This window comes from Arvicanthis niloticus, chromosome 10 (assembly GCF_011762505.2).
Source record: "Arvicanthis niloticus isolate mArvNil1 chromosome 10, mArvNil1.pat.X, whole genome shotgun sequence".
NCBI lineage: Eukaryota > Metazoa > Chordata > Mammalia > Rodentia > Muridae > Arvicanthis > Arvicanthis niloticus.
Window position 1 is genome coordinate 7776355 of NC_047667.1, and position 21077 is coordinate 7797431.

Consider the following 21077-nt stretch of genomic DNA (forward strand, 5'->3'; position numbering starts at 1 on the left):
TCATCTTTAATGTTGACAAGAACAACGAAAGCCCACATACACGTGGAAAGTGAACAACACTCTACTCAAGGATGACTTGGTCAAAGAAGAAAGAAAGAAAGAAATTAAAGACTTTTTAGAATTTAATGAAAATGAGGACACATCATATCAAAATTTGTGGGACACTATGAAAGCAGTACTAAGAGGAAAACTCCTAGCTCTAAGTACTTACAAAAAGAAACTGGAGAGAGCACACATTAACAACTGGACAACACACCTGAAAGTGTTCGAACAAAAAGAAGCAAATATACCCAAGAGAAGTAGAGGAGAGGAAATAATCAAACTCAGGGCTGAAATCAACCAAGTAGAAACAGAAAGAACTATACAAGATATCAACAAAACCAGGAGCTGGTTCTTTGAGAAAAATCAACAAGATAGATGAACTCTTAGCCAGACTAAACAATGGACACAAAGACAGTATCCAAATTAATGTAATCAGAACTGAAAAGGGAGACATAGCAACAGAAATTCAGGAAATTAAAAAAAAATCACCAGATCCTACTACAAAGGCCTGTGCTCAACAAAATTGGAAAATTTGGATGAAATGGACAATTTTCTAGATAGGTACCAGATATGAAAATTAAATCAGGAGCAGATAAACCATCTAAACAGTCCTATAAACCCTAAAGAAATAGAAGAAGTCATTAAAAGTCTCCCCACCAAAAAAAGTCTGGGACCGGATGGTTTTAGTGCAGAATTCTATCATACCTTCAAGGAAGGCCTAATACTAATTCTCTTCAAGCTATTCCATAGAATAGAAACAGAAAGAATACTACCCAATTCATTCTATGAAGCTAGAATTATGTTCCTACCTAAACCACAGAAAGACCCAACAAAGAAAGAGAACTACAGACCAATCTCTCTTATGAATACTGACAAAAAATACTCAATAAAATTCTCGCAAACTGAATCCCAAAACACATCAAAACAATCATCCATCATGATCAAGTAGGCTTTATCCCAGGAATTCAGGGATGGTCAATATTCGGAAATCCATCAATGTAATCAACTACAAAATAAACTTAAAAGAAAAATCCACATGGTCATCTCACTAGATGCTGAGAAAGCATTTGACAAAATTCAACACCCCTTCATGTTAAAAGTCTTGGAAAGATCAGGAATCCAAGGCCCATACCTAAACATAGTAAAAGCAATATACAGCAAACCAGTGGCCAACATCAAACTAAATGGAGAGAAACTTGAAGCAATACCAGTAAGATCAGGGACTAGGCAAGGCTGCCCACTCTCACCTTACCTATTCAATATAGTACTGGAAGTCCTAGCTAGAGCAATTAGACAACAAAAGGAAGTCAAAGGGATACAGATAGGAAAGGAAGAAGTCAAAATTTCACTATTTGCAGATTATATGATAGTATACTTAAGTGACCCTAAAACCTCCATCAGAGAACTCCTAAACCTGAAAAACAACTTTAGCAATGTGGCTGGATATAAAATTAACTCAAACAAATTAGTATCCTTCCTCTACTCAAAGGATAAACAGGCTGAGAAAGAAATTAGGGAAATGACACCCTTCACAATAGCCACAAATAATATAAAATATCTTGGAGTGAATCTAACCAAGCAAGTGAAAGATCTGTATGACAAGAACTTCAATTCTCTGAAGAAAGAAATCGAAGATCTCAGAAGATGGAAAGATCTCCCATGCTCCTCAATTGGCAGGATTAACTTAGTAAAAATGGCCATCTTGCCAAAAGCAATCTACATATTCAAGGCAATCCCATCAAACTTTCAAATCAATTCTTCATAGAGATAGAAAGGGCAATTTGGAAGTTCATTTGGAATAACAAAAAACCCAGAATAGTGAGAACTATTCTCAACAATAAAAGAATTTCTGGGGGAATCACCGTCCCTGACTTCAAATTGTATTACAAGGCAATAGTGATAAAAACTGCATGGTATTGGTACAGAGACAGGCAGGAAGATCAGTGGAATACAATTGAAGATCAAGTAATGAACTCACACAGCTATGGTCACTTGACCTTTGACAAAGGAGCTAAAACCATCCAGTGGAAAAAGGACAGCTTTTTCAGCAAATGGTGCTGGCTCAACTGGAGGTCAGCATGTAGAAGAATGCAAATTAATCCATTCTTATCCCCTTGTACAAAGCTCAAGTCCAAGTGGATAAAGGACCTTCACATAAAACCAGGTACACTGAAACTAATAGAAGAGAAGGTGGGGAAGACCCTTGAATACCTAGGCACAGGGGTAAAGTTCCTGAACAGAACACCAATGGCTTATGCTCTAAGATCAAGAATTGACAAATGGGACCTCATCAAATTGCAAAGCTTCTGTAAGGCAAAGGACACTGTCAACAAGACAAAACGGCAACCAACAGATTGGGCAAAGATCATTAACAATCCTACATCTGATAGAGGACTAGTATTGAATGTATACAATAACTCAAGAAATTAGACGCCAGACAACAAAATAACCCCATTAAAAATGGGGTACAGAGGTAAACAAAGAATTCTCCACTGAGAAAACTAGAATGGCTGCGAAGCACCTTAAGAAATGTACAACATATTCAGTCATCAGGGAAATGCAAATCAAAACAATCCTGAGATACCACCTCACACCAGTCAGAATGGCTAAGATCAAAAACTCAGGTGACAGTAGATACTGGCAAGGATGTGGAGAAAGAGGACACTCCTTCATTGTTGGTGGGGTTGCAAGCTGGTACAACCACTCTTGCAATAAATCTGGTGGTTCCTCAGAATATTGGACATAGCACTACCTGAGGACCTAGCTAGACCACTCCTGGGCATATACCCAGAAAATGCTCCAACATATAACAAGGACATATGTTCCACTATGTTCATAGCAGCCTTATTTATAATAGCCAGAAGCTGGAAAGAACCCAGATGCCCTTCAACAGAGGAAGGGTTACAAAAATGTGGTACATTTACACAATGGAATATTACTCAGCTATTAAAACTAATGAATTTGAGAAATTCTTAGGTAAATGGATGGAAGTAGAAAATATCATCCTGAGTGAGGTAACCCAATCACAAAAGAACACACATGGTATTTACTCAGTGATATGCGGATATTAGCCCAAAAGTATGAAACAACAAAGATTCAACTAACAGACCACATGAAGCTCATGAAGAAGGAAGAACAAGTGTGGATGCTTACATCTTACTTAGAAGGAGTAACAAAATACCCAAGGGAGCAAATATGGAGACAAAGTGTGGAACAGAAACTGAAGGAGAGGATGTCTGGAGACCATTCCACCTGGGTATTATCCCCATGTACAGTCACCAAATATAGACGCTGATATAGATGACAGAAAGTGCATGCTGACAGGAGTCTGATATGGCAGTCTCCTTAGAAGTCCCCCAGAGTCTGACATACCCAGAGGCAGATACTCACAGATAACCATTGATCTGATCAAGGATTTCCAATGGAAAAGTTAGAGAGAAGACTGAAGGAGCTGAAAGGATTGGTGGCCCCATGAGGAGAGCAACAATACCAACCAACCAGAGCTCCCTAGGGTCTAAACCACCAGCCTAGGAGCACATCAGGAGGGACCCATGACCCAGCTATATATGTAGGGGAGGATAGCCTTTTTGGGCATAGGTGGGAGAGGAGATCTTTGCTCCCATGAAGGCTGAACACTGGGTGGGGGGGATCTGAGGGTATGGTGGTGGGAGTGGGGGGCAGGTGGGGGTACACCCTCATAGAAGCAGGAGGAGGGGGATGGGATATGTGGTTCCTGGGTGGTGAGGGGAATGGTGTAAGGGGATAAAATCTGAAATACAAATATAACATCCATTAAAAATGGGGAAAAAAGAAAATATGTTAGAACCAACATGTTTAATAAAATGTCAGCCCTCTAAAAAATTATCTTGATACTAAAATTTGTTTTGAGAATTGTATATTGCAGAATACAGAGCCTTGGTGTATCTACTCATCAAGCAAGCTGAGCAGACTTGCTCAAACCTCTGATGTCCTGGAATTCCATCTGGATGCAGTGAAAACACAGCATTAGAGGCTTATCAATTTAACCTTTCCCCCACCCCTCTTCTAATATCTCAATGCCCGTAATCAGCTTGAAGAAGTTAATGAAGAGTTAGCACCCCTATTACCTGGGCTTGGGAACTAAGGTGGTTAATATTGGGCTGTCTTTCTAGGGAAAAGTAGTGGTTTTGTTGGAACAGGGAGGATTAGCTAGGATATATTTCATAGCCATAACCTATTGGTAGAAATATGTATAATTGTTATCAAGATGAAGTTATAATTTCTTAAATGAACAAATTTTACTTTGATTCCAAATTTAAGGTTTTCACTGGTATGAGCTTCTTATTGATATAAAAGTGAGATGAATATTGTTACTATCATAGGAATTGAGTTTGTATAACACATCTAGGAATACAAGGCTTAGACCCAGTCCTTCTTTAATTTTTTTTAACTGATTTGAGATGCTTAGCCTGTGAATTAAAGGCCTATAGCAAATTCATGGCTTTGAGTTTATTGTTAGGGTGTTTTCTATATTTTATTTAGAAATAGCTGAGAGGAGTTAACAGACAACAGTCCAGACTACCTTACATGGATAGTTGGTTTTCAAAATGTCAGAAGTCCACAGAATTGACTTTACAAACATTTCTGTAGTAATCTTCATTTTGATTAGAGACATGTCTGCTTTTGACAGCTTCCTGTCTTGGATTCCAAGAAGAAATTGAGCATCTTTGGAGTTACTCCAGTTGTGGTGAGACAGCCACTAAGCAAGAATTGCCTCTTTCCATCTGCAGACAAATTACTGTCCAGAAAAGGACACACTTTGTAGTAGGACAACATTTTGTAGTATAGGGACTGTCCAGATTGAACAGATTGAACAAATTACTGTTTAGAAAAGGACACACTTGCGCAATAGTTGACTGATTATATCTGCCAATACAGAGTAATCAGCCCTTAATAATTCTGCATCACTAGGTCTTTCAGATGATCCTGTCAGATGATCAGACTCTCTGACCTTTTGTAGTATAGGGACTGTCCGGGTGTTCAGTGGTCTCTATAAATTGGCTAACTATTTGAAGGCATGCTTTGTGCTTCCCATAATTTCAGTTAATTCAGTAGTTCTCGATTTTTGACAGAGTTGAAAACTTATAGTCTCCTAGCCAATCCTGGCTATTTACTTTGAGAGACAAGATTTAAGAGGATGGTTTTCAGCTGACAATCATTCTAAATCCAAGAAAAAAAGCCAGGTTCAGAACTAAGTGTTTTAGTTAGGAGAGATGACAGAGGTTATGGTTAGTTAACAAAATGATGGACTGGGTATTAGGGCTATCTTGTCCGTTACTAACCCAAATTGTTATAGTTATCCTCTAATTGTATTTTTGAGAGAAAAGTATTATTTTAACAGGAAGGGTGATATGTAGGAGGAACTAAGGTGGGAGGAGTAAGGAGAGGAGGAGAAGAAGAAGAGCTAGGTGATGAGAGGGAAGAGAATAGAAGAGGAGAGAGAGAGCGAGAGAGACAGCGAGAGAGAGAGAGAGAGCGAGAGCCAGACAGAGAGATTGGTAATGCTAGGCATACCACCCACTTGAAGGCAACCTTTCATTGAGGCTGTGGTCTTGCCAACACCTGATTGTGACTTATCATGTTGACCTTGGACTTCTGGTTTCAGGTCTGTGAGAGAATAAACTTTTATTGTTTTCAGAAACTAATTTTGTTAGTAATTTGTTGTAGCAAAAAATAAAAAATAATGTTTGAATTAAATCCTAATAAAGCTCTTACCAATGGAAAATGTTAATATTGGTAAATAAATGAATATAAAGACTGCTGAGTAAAATAACTACTGAAAGTTCAAGTAGGCTTCAGGTACGAAAATGACTTTGGGCTAGGACAGGGAAGTAGGCTCAGATATTTTGGTCATCCTGTTAAGCCTTTAGAAACAGTGATCACAGGACTTTGTTTATTGCCTTGCTTGTTCTTTGACTATTTTGTGTTTATTGTCTTGTTTGTTCCTCGATTATTTGCACATATTATATTGCTAGTTCCTCAACCTAGAACTGAGCTGAATACTTGCATGTAATTAAAATAGTATAAATGCAAAATGGAAGAGGTTGGATGAAATAGGGGGTTTCTAGGGAGAGAAAATGGGAAAGGGTATGACATCTGAAATGTAAATAAATAAAATATCCAAAAAGGGAAACTGATGACATAATACAGTACTGCAATCTCTTTCAAGATCACAAATCATGGTCCTTTAGAACTCAACATAGACTCCCAAACTACTATCTCTCTGGGTACAGTGGTAAGGGAGGAAATGTTTACTTTGCTTTATTGGCCCCAGGAAACTATATTGCTTAACAAGTAATAGAAACATATTCAGCTGGGATTACTTCAGAGATTCTGCTAATTATTGCAAATAGATGGCTCAGGTAAAGGTAAGAAAAGAAAGGGTGAAAATCAATTTCTACTGACAGCTGTGTTGAGCCTGCATTTACAATACTGATCTGCCTGTATTAAGTGTATAGCAGGTCACTGCAGTCACATACTCAGGTCTGTATAGGAATACAACAGCTTCTGGAAAAACAGAACCTAAGTGCAGAAAATGAAAACCATTCGTCTGTTTCTGTCTTTAGAAGATCATTGTTTCTGCACCTTTTCTCTGTGACAAGTCATGGTGTGCGGTCAGTTTTGATTCTGCTTTCTACTCTTCAGTTTTAAGAGGGACAGGAAGGATCTGCTCCCTCTAAAGACAGTGATTTCAGGAATGTGAAATGTCAAGCTTGTGTTACATTTCATTCTGAAGGAGAAATGAAAGATGGCTTCTTCTCAGGTAAATGTATGCATGATTATCAGGAAGGTTGAATGTTCTTACAGAAATACTTCATTATCAGAACTTTCAACCCTTCCCTATGCTCAATCACATTTACAGAACTATTTTTTTCATATGACTTTCAGTATTAAGTCTTCAATATTTTTTTTTTACTGGTGTGCTAAAGACAGTTTTTTTTCCTGAATCCAATATAATTTTTTCAATATAACTTTTAGAAATGAAAATATAATCTGAAAGTCATAAAGTTTCTGATAGCAAAGGTGAATATACATGATGGCTATGATGAACGTATAATTGATTTCTACACAGAGGCACTTGGGTCTTTATTTGTCTGTGGATATGGCCCATGTTTCATGAATCTTATATCTGAATACCTATTGCAGTAATTCCCAGTTTTCTACTGTTGCAGCCTTATAATTCAGTTCCTTATGGTGTGTTGAACCCAAGTATAATTTAATTTTTATTGACAACTCATATTTGTAATTTTGCTACTGTACAAGGCCTAATTCAAATATCTCTGCTTTGTGGTTCCTTAGGCAACTACCATCATATCATTTAGGGGATCGTACCATTTGATCCCCAAAGGGGTTACCACTCATATATTGACAATTGATGGCATATTAAATCTTTGCAGAGATGTCTCATCATTACTTCATTGAGGGCATAACTTATCAGAAATATATACTAGTTATTGATAGCAGACTAAGTTGTATAATTAACCAATCTTACTTTTGGGTGAAGTATAGAACTTGGCCAATGAACACAAGGGGATACTGTTAATTTTAATTTCAGGGTCAATTAACTTTCATGGATGTGGCTATCAAGTTCTCTAAGGAGGAGTGGGAATGTCTGGATTCTTCTCAGAAGGCTTTGTACAGAGATGTCATGTTGGAGAATTACAACAACCTTGTTTCTGTGGGTAAGAATATTTTTCTTCTATATTTTCTACAACACGTTTGGGATGTGTAAAAATCCTAGTAGTGTTTTTGTCTGACTTCCATTAGACAGTGTCCAAAATTTTTATAGTTATTGGTTACTTTCTTATTTCTAGCTAATATGTTATGTATCTTTACCTTGATTTTACATTTAACATAATGATCCTTCTGTCTTATATGTTTTTGGAATAAGCATTCAGCAGTGTTTATATGTGAATCCACGTTGACTCACACAGTCATTTTTTTTTATTAGGGATGTAATTTAAAAAAGAAATTCAGAAATTTACCATTTATTGAGTTATAAAGACTAAAACATTTTGAAGGATGTAATTATAACAAAAGTCATTCATGCATCATTTATACTTTGTGAGTTTACCTACATGGCAGAATACTGTGTTAGTATTCAACTACATTTAATAGCATATCTGTATGTGCTTTTGAATGTACAGGTGTTGCTGTTTCAAAATCTGAGATGATTACCTGCCTTGAAGCAAACAAAGAACCCTGGATTGTTGATAGAAATGAGACAGAAGGAAGAGCACCAGGTAATCTATAGGGAAGAAACATTTTCTGTGATGATTCTAAATCAGGGAAAAATTTAGTCCTGCTTAGAAAAAGTCTTCAATCAAAATTATTTCTAAGAAGTTCTTTTTGGATAATATAGAAATGGAATAGTACACCATGGATATCATATGATTTTGGACTTATTTGAACAAAACAGAGATCATTTCAAATGGGGCATATTATATATAGTTTAAAAAGTTGTAGAAGACTATTTCATATTCTAATTCAACTCAGTATTTTTTCTTTTTATTCTTTAATCCTTTTTTATAGATCAGTCTTTATTCCCCTACCTGTATGGCTCCCCAACTGCTTTCTATCCCACACCTCTTCACCATCCACCTTCTCCAAGAGGATGTCCCCACTTTGCCATTCCTATCCCACCAGAACTCTCCACTCTCTTGGGCCTCAAGTCTCTAAATGATTAGCTACTTCTTTCTCTTTGCTCAGACCAGGACGTTCTCTGGTGTATACTTGATGGGAGTGTCATATACACTGGTGTATGATACCTAGTTAGTGGCTGAGTGTTGAAGACATCTTGGAGGTTTAGTTTAGTTAAGACTGCTGGTCTTCCCATGGGCCCATCCCCCTACTCAGCTTCCTCCAGCTTTTCTGCAATTCAACAACAGGGGTTTCTGGCTTCAATCTACTGATTGGATGTTAGTATCTGCATCTGACTCTTTCATCTGCTTGTTGGGCCTTTCAGAGGGCAGCCATGCTGGGTTCCTCTTTGCAAGTACACCACAGCATCAGTAAGAATGTCAGGCACCTGGGCCTCTCCTTGAGCTGGATCCCAATTAGTGACTATTGGTGGACCTCCTTTCTCTTATGCTCTTCTCCATTTTTGTCCTGCAGTTCCTTCAGACAGGAAAAAATCTGGGTCAGACCTTGTGACTGTGGGATGGCAACCCTATCCCTCCACTTGATGTCCTGTCCCTCCACTGGATGTGGACTCTAAAATCTACCCACCCCATGTGACCCAAGGTCACTCCCATTAAGTCCTGGGAGTCTATCACCCCCAGATCTCCAGTCCTTTCCAGTTGCTCTCCTCACCTCCTACCTCCTATAGTTGCCTGTTTCCATTTTTCCTTCTGGTCCTTAGGTCTTTAGTTCTCCTCCACCCCAGTACTTGATCATGTTCCCCCTTTCCACTTCCTGTCCCTTCTCTCACCCAAGTTGCTCCCTTCCTCTGCCTCCCAGGATTGCTTTTCTTTCCCTTCCAAGTGGTATTGAGGCATCCTTACTTGGGACCTTTGTCTTGTTTTCCTTCCTGTGTTCTCTGGATTGTGTAGTAGGTTTTCTGTATTTTTTAAAATTAATATCCACTTATTTTTGAGTATATTCCATGCGTGTCCTTTTTGGATCTGAGTTACTTCCCCCAGAATGATATTTTTTATTTGCAAAATTCATGATGTCTTCATTTTTAATACCTGAGTAGTATTCAATTGTGCAAATGAACCAAATTGTCTGTATCCATTCTTCTGTTGAGGGGCATCTAGGTTGTTTTCAGCTTCTGACGATCACAAGTAGAGCCACTTTGAACATGATGAAGTATATGTCCCCATAGCATGGTGGGGAATCCCTAAAGTGTATACCCAAGAACTGTATAGCTGGGTATTCAGGTTCTATTTGCAGTTAGCTGAAGAACTCCAGATAGATTTCTAGAATAGCTGTACCAGTCTACAATGTTACCAGCAATGGAAGAGTGTTGATGATTTTTAATTTTCATTTATGATTTTGGTTTCTTTTTTAAAATGAAGTGTCCATAGTTGTTTGGATTCATTTCTGGGACTTCCATTTGACTCCATTGATCTGTTGTTTTGTTTTTATACCAATAGCAGGCAGATTTTATTACTATTGTTCTTTTGTACAGCTTGAAGTCAGAGATGTTGATTCCTTTAAATGTTCTTTTATTTTTTTAGGATTCATTTAACAATCCTGGGTTTTTCTCTCTTTTTTTAGGAAGTTTAGAATTTTTCTTTCAGGAATTGTATCAGAAATTTGATAGACATTGCATTGAATCTCTAGATTGGTTTTGGTATGATGACAAGTTTTACTATTTAATCATACAATCCATGAACTTGAGAGATCTTTCCATCTTTTAGTATCTTCTTCAGTTTTGTTTTGCAGAGACTTCAACATCATGTTATAACAGGAATTTGCCTTGGTCGATTAGAGTTACAACAACTTATTGTATTTACTTCTGGATATGATGACGGCAGTTATTTCCCTCATTTCTTTCTCAGCCTATTTATCATTTGAATAAAAGTTGGGTACTGAGTTTTTGAGATAACTTTTTAAGTAGCCATTTTATTGAACAAGTTTTTTAGCTTTAGGAGTTCTCTGGTAGAAGTTTGTGGTCATTTGCATATACTGTCATATCATCTGCAAATAGCAATATTTTAAGTTCTTCATTTCAAAATTCTATCTTCTTGGTCTCCTTATATATATATTAGTGCTCTAACTAGAATGTCAAGTATTATATTGAGTAAATAAGGAGAGAGTGGAAAGCCTTACCTTGTCCCTGAGTTTACTGAGATTTCTTTAAGTTTCCCTCTTTTTAGTTTGATGATGGATATTTGCTTTTTTGTATTCCCATTTTGGTGTCTAGGCATGGGCCTTGTATCCCTTCATGTGGTCTGTGAGTTGCATCTTGGGTATTGTGAGGTTTTGGGCTAATATAGTGGATACCATGTGTGTTCTTTTGTGATTTGGATACCTTACTTAGGATGGTATTTTCTAGATCCATCTATTTGCCTAAGAATTTCATGAATTCATTGTTTGTAATAGCAGAGTAATACTCCATTGTGTAAATGTACTGCATTTTCTTTATCCATTCCTCTATTGAAGAACATCTGGGACTGCTGGGCAGTGGTGGGGCACGCCTTTTTCCATGAGATGCTTGAGGAGACAAACGGGATGCTGGAGGAGACAAGGGAACACTCAGGTAGAGAGAGAGTGCAGAGGGCTCCATGCCCTCTGCAGGGGGCCGCCTTATGTGCTGTGCCACCTAGGGTTTCCTGGAGCAAGCCTTTAATCCCAGCACTTGGGAGGTAGAGTCAGGTGGATTTCTGAGTGGGAGGCCAGCCTGGTCTACAGTCAGTTCCAGGACAGCCAAGGCTATACAGAGAAACCCTGTCTCGAAAAACCAAAAAACCAAAAAACCAAACCAAACAAACCAAACCAAAACAAAATAAACAAACCAGAGTGAAGAACATCTGGGTTCTTTCCAGCTTCAGGCTATTATAAATAAGGCAGCTGTGAACATAATGGAACACGTGTCCTTGTTATATGTTGGAACATATTTTGGGTATGTGCCCAGGAGTGGCATAACTGGGTCCTAAGGTAATACTATGTCCAATTTTCTGACAAAGTGCCAGACTGATTTCCAAAGTGGTTGTTCAGGCTTGCAATCCCACCAACAATGGAGGAGTGTTCCTCTTTCTCCACATCCTTGCCAGCATCTGCTATCACCTGAGTTTTTGATTTTATCCATTCTGAGTGGTGTGAAGTAGAATCTCAGGGTTGTTTTGATTTGCATTTCCCTAATGACTATGGATGTTAAACATTTCTTTAGGTGCTTTTTGATTATTCCAGTTTCCTCAGCTGAGAATTTGTTGTTTATTTCTGTTCCCCAGTTTAAATAGGGTTATGTGATTGTCTGGAGTTTAATTTTTTGAGTTCTTTGTTTATATTTGATAAGACCCCTCTATCATATGTAGGATTGTAAAGATCTTTTCCCAATTTGTTGGTTGCCATTTTGTCCTATTATCAGTGTCGTTTTCCTTACAGAAGCTTTATAAATTCTATGAGGTCTCTTTTGTCAATTCTTGATCTTAGATAATAAGCCATTGGTATGCTGTTCAGGAACTTTCCCCTGTGTCCATGTGTGGAGACTCTTCCCCACTTTCATTTCTCTTCGTTTTAGTGTATTTTGTTTTATGTTGAGGTCCTTGATCCACTTGGACATGAGCTTTGTACAAAGAGATAAGAATGGATTCCTTTGTATTCCTCTACATGACGACCTCCAGTTGAACCAGCACCACTCTTTGAAAATGCTGTCTTTTTTTCCCCCACTGGATGGTTTTAGCTCCTGTGTAAAAGATGAAGTGACCATATGTGTGTGGGTTCATTTCTAGGTCTTCAATTCTATTCCATTGATCTTCTTGCCTATCTCTGTAACTATACCATGTAGGTTTTTTTTTTTTTTTTTTTTTAATTTTATCACTAGTGCTTCATAGTACAGCTTGAGGTCAGGGATGGTGATTCCCCTAGAAGATATTTTATTGTTGCGCATAGTTTTCACTATCCTAGTTTTTTTGTTATTACAAATGAATTTGAGAAATGCTCTTTCTAACTCTGTGTAGAATAGAGTTGGAATTTTGATGGGGATTGCATTGAATTTTTGGGTTGCTTTCAGCAAGATGGCCATTTGTACTATATTAAACCTATCAATTCATAAGCATGGGAAATATTTTCATCTTGTGAGATCTTCAATCTCTTTCTTCTGGGACTTTCATAGAATCTTTCAGTTTTCATGAGATCTTTCAGTTGCTTGGTTAGATTCACACCAAGTTATTTTATATTATTTGTGTCTATTGTGAAGGGTGTCATTTCCCTAATTTCTTTCTCAGCCTGCTTATTGTTTGTGTAGAGGAAGGCTACTGATTTGTTTGAGTTGATTTTAAATCCAGCCACTTTGCTGAAGTTGTTTATCAGGTTTAGGAGTTCTCTGGTGGAAGTTTTAGGGTCACTTAAGTACACTATCAAATCATCTGCAAATAGTCATATTTTGACTTCTTCCTTTACAATTTGTATTGCTTTAACCTTTTTTTTTGTCCAATTACTCTGGCTAAGACTTCCAGTACTATATTAAATAGGGCAAGAGTAGGCAGCCTTGTCTAGTCCCTGATCTTAGTGGGATTGCTTCAAGTTTCTCTCTATTTAGTTTGATGTTGGCTACTGGTTTACTGTATATTGCTTTTATTATGTTTAGGTATGGGCCTTGACTTCCTGATCTTTCCAGGCCTTTTTTTGTTTGTTTTTTGTTTGTTTTTCTTTTCTTTTTTTATTGGATATTTTATTTGCATTTCAGGTGCCATCCCCTTTCCCCATCTCCCCTCCCTAGAAAACCCCTATCCCATGCCCCCTTTTTCTTTTATACAATTTTCTTAAAATGTTAATCAAAGGCTTTATAAGTTTGGTAATGCTCAATCAGAAGTGTAACCCAAGACCCAACCTAAATATAAAAACTATTTTTGACTGGTGAAGACACGTGAACATCTGCCTCCATGCCCCCCTCTTTCTCTCTCTTATCACCAAGCTTCTCCTCTCCTTCTTCTTCTCCTCTCCTTACTCCTTCTCTTCCTCTCAGTACTCCTTCCCCCTTAGTTCCTCCTACATATCACCCTTCCTGTTAAAATAAAACTTTTCTCTCAAAATACAATTAGAGCATAATTATGCCTATTTGTACCAGTGAGGTACAAGATAGTTCTAATACCCAGTCCATCATTTTGTTGACTAACCAGAACCTCTGTCATCTCTCCTAACTAAAACACTTAGTTCTGAACCTGTCTTTTTTCTTGCAAGCCTTTTACCATGGAGGGATGTTGAATTTTGCCAAATGCTTCTCAGCATCTAGTGAGATGATCATTTGGTTTTTTTATATTGAGTTTGTTTATACAGTGGTTTCTGTTGATGAATTTCTATGTATTGAACTATCCCTGCATTTCTGACATAAAACCTACTTGATGATGATTGTTTTGATGTGTTCTTGTATTTTTTTGGAAGAATTTTATTGAGTATTTTTGCATCAATATTCATAAGGGGGATTGGTTTGATTTTCTCTTTTTTTGTTGGGTCTATGTGTGGTTTAATGTAATTGTGGCTATAATAAATTGGGTAGTGTTCCTTCTTTTTCTATTTTGTGGAATAGTTTGAAAGGAGTTTGTGTTAGGTCTTGGAAGGTCTGATGGAATTTTGTACTAAAACCATCTGGCTGTTTTTTGATGGGCAACTTTTAATGACTGCTGCTGTTCCTTTAGGGGTTATGAGGCTGCTTAGGTGGTATATTTGCTATTGATTTAACTTTGTTACCTGGTATCTGTCTAGAAAATTGTCCGTTTCATCCAGATTTTCCAGTTTTGTTGAGTATAGGCTTTTTAGTAGAATCTGAGCCTGGGGTGCCAAATCTTCATTAACTTCTTCAAGCTGATTATGGTTGTTGAAATATTAGAAAACGGGCAGGGGGAAGAGTAAATTGATAAGCCTCTGACACTGTGTTTTCACTGCATCCAGCTAGAATTCTAGGACATCAGAGTTTGAGCAGGTCTGCTCAGCTTGCTTGATGAGTAGATGTACCGAGGCTGTGTATTCTGCAATATACAATTCTCAAAACAAACTTTAGTATCAAGATAATTGTTTGTTTGAATTCTGGAATCTAGTCTTCTGGAAGCTTGCCTCTGTCATGTCTAATCCATATAATTCTAGGAGTGTCTATGAGAGTGTGCTCCCACGGTCCTCCCATTTCCACCTCCCTGCTCTTGAATTTCCCAACACTATGGAATCCAAAGTTTCAGACACCAAGGCTGTCCAGTTCCACTGATACCTAACTCATTACCCCATACCCCCTCCTCCACTTACTATGGAGGGTGTGCTCCCCCCATCCTCCTATTACTGCCTTCTTGCCCTCAAAATTCCCCAACACTAGGGAATCCAAACTTTTAGGCACCAAGGCTGTCCTCTTCCCCTGATGCCTAGCAAGTCCTCACTCAACTACCTATACAGGTGGAGTCATGAGGCCCTCCCTTTGTGTTCTAGGGCTGGAGAATTTAGAATGGCTACTCCAGCTTCCTTCTTAGGGCCATTTTCTTGAAAAATTGTTTTCTAGCCTTTTACTCTAAGGTAAAATCTGTCTTTGTCACTCAGATGGGTTTCCTGTATGCAGCAGAAAGTGGGGTTCTGTTTACATATCCAGTCAATTAGCCTGTGTCTTTTAATTGGGGAATTGAGTCCATTGATGTTGAGATATTAAGGAACAGTGATTGTTGCTTCCTGTTATTTTTGTTATTAGAGGTGAAATTATCTTTGTGTGGATCTCTTCTTTTGGATTTGTTGGAAGAGGATTACTTTCTTGCTCTTTCTAGGGTATAATTTCCCTCCTTGTGTTGGAGCTTTCCTGCTACTATCCTTTGTAATGCTGGGTTTGTGGAAAGATATTGTGTAAATTTGTTTTTGCTGTGGAATATCTTGGTTTCTCCATCTATGGTAATTGAGAGTTTTGCTGGGTATAGTAGCCTAGGATGGCATTTGTGATCTCCTAGGGTCTGTATGACATCTGTCCAGCATCTTCTAGCTTTTATAGTATCTGGTGAGAAGTCTGGTGTAATTCTGATAGGTCTGCCTTTATATGTTACTTGGCCTTTTTTCCTTACTGCATTTAATATTCTTTGTTTTGTGCACTTTGTGTTTTGATTATTATGTAATGAGAGGTATTTCTTTTCTGGTCTAGTCTATTTGGTATTCTATAGGCTTCTTGTATGTTCATGAGCATCTCATTCTTCACATTAGGAAAGTTTTCTTCTATAATTTTGTTGAAGATATCTATTGGCCATTTAAGTTGTGAATCTTCACTCTCATCCATACCTATTATTATAATACCTTAGGTTTGTTCTTCTCGTTGTGTCCTGGATGTTTTGTGTTAAGAACTTTTTGATTTTCCATTTTCATTGACAGTTGTGTCAATATTTTCTATGGTATCCTCTGTACCTAAGATTCTTCTATCTCTTGTATTCTGTTGGTGATGCTTGCATCTATGACTCCTGATTTTTTTTCCTAAGTTTTTCTAACTGCAGGGTAGTCCCCCTTTGTGATTTCTTGATTGTTTCTGGTTCCATTTTTATGTCCTGGATGGTTTTGTTCAATTCCTTCACCTGTTTGGTTGTGTTTTCTTGCAATTCTTTATGAGATTTTTGTGTTTCCTCTTTAAGGGCTGCTACCTGTTTACCTGTGTTCTTCTCAAATTCTTTGAGAGTGTTACTTATGTCCTACTTAAGTCATCTATCATCATCATTAGAAGTGATTTTAAATCTGAATCTTGCTTTCCTAGTGATATGGGGATTTCAGAAATTTCTTGTGTGGGAGACCTAGGTTCTAATGATTCCTAGTACCCTGGGTTGCTGATGCTTATGTTCTTGCGGTCACCTTTTGCCATCTGGATCTCTTTAGTGCTACCTGCCCTGTCTCTGACTAGATCCTGTTTTTCCTAAGATTTTTGTTGTATCAGAAATGTGTGGGGTGGGTGTTACTACTGGGGTTAGAGGTGGGGTCCAAGATTTGGTCAGTGCCTAGGCCCAGACTGGTAGGAACTAGCGCTCCAGGCCAGGTGTGACTTCCTGGGTCCTATTGAGTCCCAGTTACTCCCTGTTTGGGGTCAGTGTTGCTTTCTCCTTACTTAAGATACTGCCCAGATTAGAGCTCCTACAAGGCTTGCTTCCCCTGGGGCAGAGCTGCTGCCCAGGATCTGCTCAGTGCTCAGGCCCAGACTGGAAGGAACTAGTGCTCTGGGCCAGGAGTGACTTCCTGGGCCCTAGTGGGTCCCAGTTATTCCCTGTTTTGGGCTGGTGTTGCTTTCTCCTTACATAAGATACTGCCTGGGTTAGGGCTCCTGAAAAGCCTACTTCCTCTAGGTTGTGTGAGATTGGGGGCAGAGCTGCCAACCCCGGATCTTCTCAGTGCTCAGGCCCAGACCAGAAGGCCAGCTTCTGGTTTTGTTGATTTTTTTCTATAGTTCTTTTTGTTTTTACTTGGTTGGTTTCAGTCCTGAGTTTGATTATTTCCTGCCATCTACTACACATGGGTGTATTTGCTTCTTTTTGTTCCAGATCTTTCAGGTATGCTGTCAGGTTGCTAGTGTATGCTCTCTCCAGTTTCTTTTGTAGGTACTTAGAGCTATGAGTTTTTCTCTTAGCACTGCTTTTATTGTATTACATAATTTGTGGTATGATGTACCATCATGTTTATTAAATTCTAAAAAGTCCTTAATTTTTTTCTTTATTTCTTCCTCAACCAAGTTATCATTGAGTTGAGTGTTGTTCGGTTTCCTTGTGTATGTGGTCTTTCTGTTGTTTTTGTTGATTTTGAAGACTAGCGTTAGTCCATGGTCATCTGATAAGATGCATGGGACTATTTCAATCTTCTTGCATCTTGGAGGACTGCTTTGTGATGACTTATATTGTCTGTTTTGGAGAAGGTACCATGAGGTGTTGAAAATCAGGTAAAATCTTTTGTTTTAGGATGAAATGTTCTATAGACATCTGTTAACTCCATTTGTTTCATAATTTCTCGTAGTTTCACTGTGTCTCTGTTTAGTTTATATTTTCATGATTTGTCCACTGAAGAGAGTGGGGTGTTGAATTCTCCCACTATTATTGTGTGAGGCACAATGTGTGCCTTGAGCTCTAGTAAAATTTCTTTTATGAATGTGGCTTCCCTTGCATTTGTAGCATATATATTCAGAATTAAGAGTTCATCTTGATAGATTTTTCCTTTGATAAGAATGAAGTGTCCTTCCTTATCTTTTTTGATATTATTTGGTTGAAAGTTGATTTCATTTGATATTAGAAGGAATACTTCAGCATGTTTCTTGGGCCCATTTGCTTCAAAAATTGTTTTTCAGCCTTTTAGTCTGAAGTTTGTCTTTGTCACTGAGGTGCATTTCCTGTATGCAGCCAAATTCTGGTTCCTCTTTAAGTATCCAGCCCATTACTCTATGTCTTTTTATTGGGGAATTGAGTCCATTCATTTTAAGAGATATTAAGGAAAAGTGTTTGTTGCTTCCTATTATTTTTGTTATTAGAGGTGATATTATGTTCGTGTGCCTATCTTTTTTTGCACTTGTTGGAAGATTACATTATTGTCTTTTCTAGGGTGTAGTTTCCCACCTTGTTTTTGAGTTTTTCATCTATTATCATTTACAGGACTGGATTTGTGGTGAGATATTTTGTAAATTTGGTTTTGTCACGGAATTTCTTGGTTTCTCTATCTATATTGATTGATAGTTTTTCTGGGTATAGTAGCCTATGCTGGCATTTGTGTTCTCTTAGGGTCTGTATGACATCTGTCCAGGATCTTCTGGCTTTTATAGTCTCTGGTGAGAGGTCTGGTGTAATTCTAATATGTCTGTCTTTATAAATTACTTGACCTTTTTATTTTACTGCATTTAATATTCTTTCTTTGTTTTGTGCATTTAGTGTTTTTATTATTATGTGACGGGACAAATTTCCTTTGTGATCTAGTCTATTTGGAGTTCTGTAGGCTTCTTGTATGTTCATGGGCATCTCTTTCTTTAGGTTAGGAAAGTTTTCTCTTATAATTATGTTAAAGAGATTTAATGCCTCTTTAATTTGGGAAACTTTGCTCTCATCTATACTTATGCTTCTTAGGTTTGGTCTTCTCATTTTGTTCTGGATTTCCTGAATGTTTTGGGCTAGGAGCTTTTTGAATTTTGCATTTTGCATTTTCTTTTCCTGTTGTTTCAATGTCTTCTATGGCATCTTCTGCACCTGAGATTTTTGGGGAAAAGATGGCTCACAGGCCAGAGTGTGCAGGTATGGAATACTCTGTTGCATTGGGGGGTGGGGGGTGTTGTTCCTGCTTGTCTGCCATGGCTCAGTTGGCTGAAACTGCAGCTCAGCATGGCAGAAGCATGCACAGGAAGTTCGACTGAGTGTGCTCATTGCATGGCATCAGGTGGGCTCTACATTGTGAGAAGTGGCTGGGGACCCACCTGGTGGGGGGAGTTCTGGTTTAGTGGGCAGTGCAGGGCTCTTGAGTGGGAATCCCCAGGCCCAGAGGTGGCCAGGGACTGATTGGCCTCAATTCTTGTGGTCCCAGGTGCTGTTGGGAGGCCTGGCAGAATGGAGACAAGGAGCACCTGGTCTCATGATTGGCCCTTGGGCTGAGGGAGACAAGGCGGGAAGAGTCAGCTCTGGTGCCCTTCCCCGAGGGAGGTGTTCACTTTTTATAATAGCTTGGCTGGAAGGCTGCTGCTTGTTTGAAGATGTGGGTCCCACAGAGAAGCTCTCTACAATGGCAGGCCCCAATGGCACATGGAAATCCATGGGTTTTCATAAGCTTTATTGTTCATGAAGGGTAGTAGTTGAATCTGGATGTGCACTCCTGTGAAACTCAGGGCAGACCTGAGTCAAATAGGTAGGGAGAAGAGGGGAGGGTGTAGGGAAGAATGCTTAGTTGGCTATGACCTCTGGCCTTCAGGTATCTCATTAGTATGTAAATCTAGGGAAGGGCTATATTGCCCTACATGACTGAAAGGCACAGGTCAATGGAGATCTTAGACCACATGTCAGGAGTCTGGAATCTGGGAACATGGCGAGATCTGTGCCATCCCTCACAGGCAATGAACACCTGTTTGGTCCCCTGCTATCTCTAAGCTAGTGCTCTACAAAAATTCAAATCATCCTTTAAAGGTCCCACAGAGATTCTCTCTTCTATCTTTTGTATTTTGTTGGTGATGCTTGCATCTATGCCCCCTAATCTCTTTCCTAGATTTTCTATCTCCAGGGCAGTCTCCCTTTTTGATTTCTTTATTGTTTCTACTTCCATTTTTAGATCTTGAATGATTTTATTCAATTCTGTTAACTTTTTTATTGTGTTTTCCTATAGTTCTTTAAGAGATTTTTGTGGTTTTTCTTTAAAGGCTTCTTTCTGTTTACCTGTGTTCTCCTGTATTTCTTTAAGAGAATTTTTAAATGTCCTTTTAAAAATCCTTTATCATCATGATAAGAAGTGATTTTAAATCTGAAACCTGCTTTTCCTGTGTGATATGATATCTAGCACTTGCTATGTTAGGTGAACTGGGTTCTGATGATGGCAAGTAACCTGGTTTCTATTGCTTACATTGTTGTTCTTTCCTTTCACCATCTGGTTATCTCTAGTACTCCCTGTACTCACTGTCTCTGACTGAAGCCTGTCTCTCCTGTTTTCTTGGTTGTGTCAGAGCTCCTCAGAGTCCAGCTGTTTCTGTGATCTTATGATCTTGTGTGTCAGAGCTCATGGGAGTCAGGCTGCCTCTGTGATCCTCTAATCATATAATCCTAGGTGTATTGAAGCTCATGGGATTCTAGCTTCCTCTATGATCCTGGGGCTGTTAGAGCTAATCTGAGTCCAGATTTCTCTGGGTGTTGTAGGATTGGTTGCAGAGATAGTGCCTAAGGTCTGTTCAATGTACTGGCTCATATCAGAAGGAATCCATGCCAATGTGTCAGGGTATGGTGTCTTCACAGTAAGAAACCAGCTAGGAGTCAACTGCTCTGATTGCAGTGAATCCTCAACTGCTCTAAGTAAAGCAGATCCGCTGTTATGGGCTACTGTTCTGAGTGCAGATCCTCTAGGATGAGTCTGAATATGGTGTCTTTCTAGGAGCAGTCTACCTATGAGTCTGCCCAAACAGGAAGGACCAGGGGGAGAGGTGGAAGAAGAGTGGTATTTGGGAGGGTGGGGTTTCGGTGGGTGATTGGTTTCTAGTGTGCTGCAGCTGGTCTCTCAGCTGCGCTTCTGGGACTTCACATTGTGGTGGATTATTCTTACCAACTGCTCAGAGTGCAGCAGGTCCTCTGGCATAGGTCTGATTATGGAGTTTTCCTGTGAGCAGATCAGCTATGAGTTTGCTTAAGCAGGCAAGACAAGAGGAAGGGGCTGGGAGGGGAGTGGTATATGGG

The 21077-nt window shown here is 38.7% G+C and overlaps 1 protein-coding gene across 1 annotated transcript in view; it reads left to right on the forward strand.

The window, feature by feature from the left end:
- Nucleotides 1-6829: 6829 nt before the first annotated feature.
- Nucleotides 6830-21077, forward strand: part of LOC117716429 (uncharacterized) — a 51490-nt gene continuing 37242 nt past the window's right edge. Inside the window, exons 1-3 of the mRNA XM_076941736.1 lie at nucleotides 6830-6844; nucleotides 7637-7763; nucleotides 8229-8324. Coding sequence (XP_076797851.1) covers nucleotides 6830-6844; nucleotides 7637-7763; nucleotides 8229-8324 — 238 coding nt within the window. The remainder of the gene's footprint in view (nucleotides 6845-7636; nucleotides 7764-8228; nucleotides 8325-21077) is intronic.